A 3,283-nucleotide genomic window follows, 5' to 3' on the forward strand; every position below is an offset into this window, starting at 1 on the left:
GGGGGGGTGGAGGTGTGGGGTGGGGGGGCTCACATCAGCGTGCAGCACTTGCAACGGTGCTTCTTCATGTCTAGGTCCTGCTCTGCCGCCTTGGCATCGGTGGCATTGGGCTCTGGTTTCTCCCCGGCCTGGGCGTCCTCCTTGGTTGGCAGGGGGGCGGTGGTGACGGGCGCCACCGCGCTGCCGTTGGGCGGGCCGTGGTTCTTGGCCACGGAGTCCGCGGTCGGTGCCGGCTTGTTCTCCGCGTCTTCAATCACCACCAGCTCGGCTTTGATGGTGCCCTCCAGGCCCAGCACCTTCTTGGTCTCGTTCTCGTCCTCCACGTTCTGGTAGCCCATGAAGATCATCGTCACCGGCTGCTCCTTGCTGGGCTCGGCACCCTCGCCAGAGGCCAGGAGCTTGGGGCTCTCCACCGGCTTGGCCTGCACGCCCGTGATCTCCTTTCGGGGCGTGGGCGCCTGGCCGGGCGGGTGGCTCTCCCCACCCGCCTTCGGGGCCTCTTTGACCTTGAAGTCCCGCTCGGAGGCCTCGCTCAAGGTCACCTCGTCAGCCTTGTGGATGAGCTCGTCCACCTCCGAGGAGCTGAGCAGGTGGATGCCGTTCTCCAGGGCCCCGTCTTCCGTGCGGACGGCGTGGACCACTGCGGGGGAGACGGAGAGGACAGTGAGGGCCGAGGGAGGGGGAAGCCGGGGGCCGGACCGGTCTACAGAAGGGTTCGGGATGGGACAGAGTGAGCAGTGACCACCCCAGTGCTGTGCGGCCGCGGGCAGGCTAATTAGCTCAGGCTGGGCTCATCGGCAGTGCTAACAAGGCTGCTCAAGGCACCAGGCAGAGGCAGCTCCCGTTCCCAAGGATGCCGGCGTGGCCGCGCAGCTGGAGCTGGCACACACAACCCTGTGGGCACAGCTGGAGACCAGGCTGTAGGAGGCAAGCCAAGGGCCAGGTCAGAGAGCGCGGGGATCGTCTCCTTGGCTGGCTGCCGTCATCAGCAAATCCACCTCGGTCTGGTGGCTCTGCCTGGCCCCCGCCGGCCCGCTCCTTCAGGTCTCAGCTCCCACCAAGAGCCCAGCTCTGGAGCAGCCCGTCAGATCTGCTGCCAGACAGTCCCCACGACCCGAGCTGGCTCCTCACACCATGGGGGATTAAAAACACGTCTCTGGACCTGGCTGGACCCGGGAGATGAGCTCTGACAAGCTTTGCTGGAGCCAGCCCCGTGATGACCGCCAGCCCCAGCATCACCCACAGCTCCAAACTATTTTTCCAGCTGCCCATTAGGGCAGTCGACTTCTCTCTCTGGCACTGGGCCTGTGGATTTAATAACCCCCCAGAGGACCGGGAGCCCTGTAATAAGAGCGAGATCCACCGCCTGGAGAGCAAGTATAGCTCAGGGGTGTCCTAGCTTGGCCCCCCGGGGTCGGATCCAGACTGCGAGGCTCCTGGCGGGCTGGAGCCAGAGCCACTCCCAGCAGCAGGGTGGGGGGCAATACCATACGGGGGTTAACACATCCGGCGCTTGCCTCCCCACCCCCAACACATACCCCAGCAGGGCCCTGGGTTTCGGCAGCAGGCCCCACTGCACTCACCCCACCCCTGGGTCCCCGGTGCATCTGGGAGCCCCTTGGACCAGACGACATGGCAGCATGGGCCGGGCGTGCCTGCTTTCCTGCCAAGCACCGCTCTGGCTCCCAGGTTGCGAGCCCCCCCCTTGACTTCAGCGCCGCTCTCCATGCTCTTTGCAGGGCTGGGTGCAAGCTGCTGAAGCCAATGGGACGCGCTGGGAGCAGCTTTGGCCCGCGGGGCTCTGCCCACGCCCACAGCAGCGGGTGAGGATCAATAGGACAGAGGCAAAAAATCAGGCCAGCCAAGGTGAACGCGGCCTCCCGGGAGAGCCTGCCTCTGGTCAGCCAGCCCTTGCAAACGCCCCGCCGTCCTGCTGCGGGGCTGGGGAGGGCGGCTGCAATCCTGCCTCCACTGTGCCGCAGGGGGTGCAGGGCTGCGGCCAGTCCAGCCTGGGTGCAACAAGAAGGGCAAACGCAGGATGAGACCCAGTACTGAGCAGTGCAGGAGGAGAGATGAGCATCCCCTGGGCTCAGGCAGCTTCCGATGCCATCCAAGAGGCAGCCAGTGTCCGCGCTCCTGGATTTGCAGCCCTGTCCACCCCCCTTGCAGTGGGGTTGCTTGCCTGGGGTTCTCCTAACAAGTGACCCCTCCGCACGGGAACCCGGCTTGCTGCGCTCGGGGGCGATGCACAGAATCGGTGCCGGCCGCCTGCAGAAGCACCCCTGGCATCAGCACAGGCTGCCACAGGGAGGCACTCCTACTCCGCTGGCCAGCGCTGCGCTTTGGGCTGGGTCGCCACGCTCTCCTGGTCTGCGTGCTATGGGGCGAGCGCGGTGCCTGCTATCGGTGCCCGGGGCCTACGCCAGCGAGCAGGGGCAAAACCGGGCTCGCAGCGGGACAAACACGGCAAGGAAGATGCACCGCTGCTAGAGCCAGGGCCGTGCCCGATGCCCCGTGCATGGCTCCAGTCCCGTGCAAACCCTACTCCGACCCCGTCTAGACGGGCGGCGGGGTCTGGTGGGGGGAGCAGCACCTTCCTGGCTCCTACCCAGCAGAGAAGGTCACATCACACCCTTGACTAGCGCCATTCAGGCCGCCCATCGCGACTAAAGGTCCTGGCTAATTCAGCTGTGTTTGCTTCTCAGCCAGACCTCCGGCTCCGCGGCCTGCTCCGGACCGGGCAGAGCCTGCAGGATTTGATCGGGGCAAGCCATTGCTTCATGCTGCCCCGCTCTTCGCTGTGCTGGAGACACCTGGCAGGGGAGGGGAAGGAGCCGAGGTCACTCCGATTCCTCCCGTTACACTTGGGTGGTACCTAGCCATCCGCACGGCTCCAGCGCCCGCGCTTTGTTCCATCAGCCCGTGGCGTGGGGGCAGGGGGAGATCGGAGCAGACGGCATTTGGGGAGCCGGCTCCCCCCTCTTCCCCAGCCATCCCTTTTCCAAGGGCACCGCGCGAAGCACGACCCCGTCTCCCTGCCTGGAGACACCGGGAAAGCAGCCTGCCCAAGGAAACATGGCAGTCACGTGGCAGAGACTTGGCCAGACCCCAGGTCTCCGGACTCGCAGTCTAGCACCCAGCTGCCTACGCGCTGCACCCCCGCAGCTGCTCCAGACTCTGGCCGCAGGCATCTTCATCTCTTTGCAGCCTCCGAGGACCGTGGGCAGCCTCCGGCACCTCGGGGCAGGCAGCCCGGCGCTGGAGAGGGGGCAGGGAGCCACGG

General features: G+C 66.2%; 1 protein-coding gene across 5 annotated transcripts in view; it reads right to left on the minus strand.

Moving 5' to 3' along the window:
• Positions 1-6: 6 nt before the first annotated feature.
• Positions 7-3,283, minus strand: part of PALM (paralemmin) — a 33,372-nt gene continuing 30,095 nt past the window's right edge. For all 5 annotated transcript variants that reach the window (XM_025196434.1, XM_025196432.1, XM_025196433.1 and 2 more), the window contains one exon: positions 7-640. In XM_025196434.1, the coding sequence (XP_025052219.1) occupies positions 30-640 (611 nt within the window). In that variant the 3' untranslated portion in view covers positions 7-29. The remainder of the gene's footprint in view (positions 641-3,283) is intronic.

Source organism: Alligator sinensis, unplaced genomic scaffold (genome assembly GCF_000455745.1).
Source record: "Alligator sinensis unplaced genomic scaffold, ASM45574v1 scaffold1295_1, whole genome shotgun sequence".
NCBI classification, from domain to species: Eukaryota; Metazoa; Chordata; order Crocodylia; family Alligatoridae; genus Alligator; species Alligator sinensis.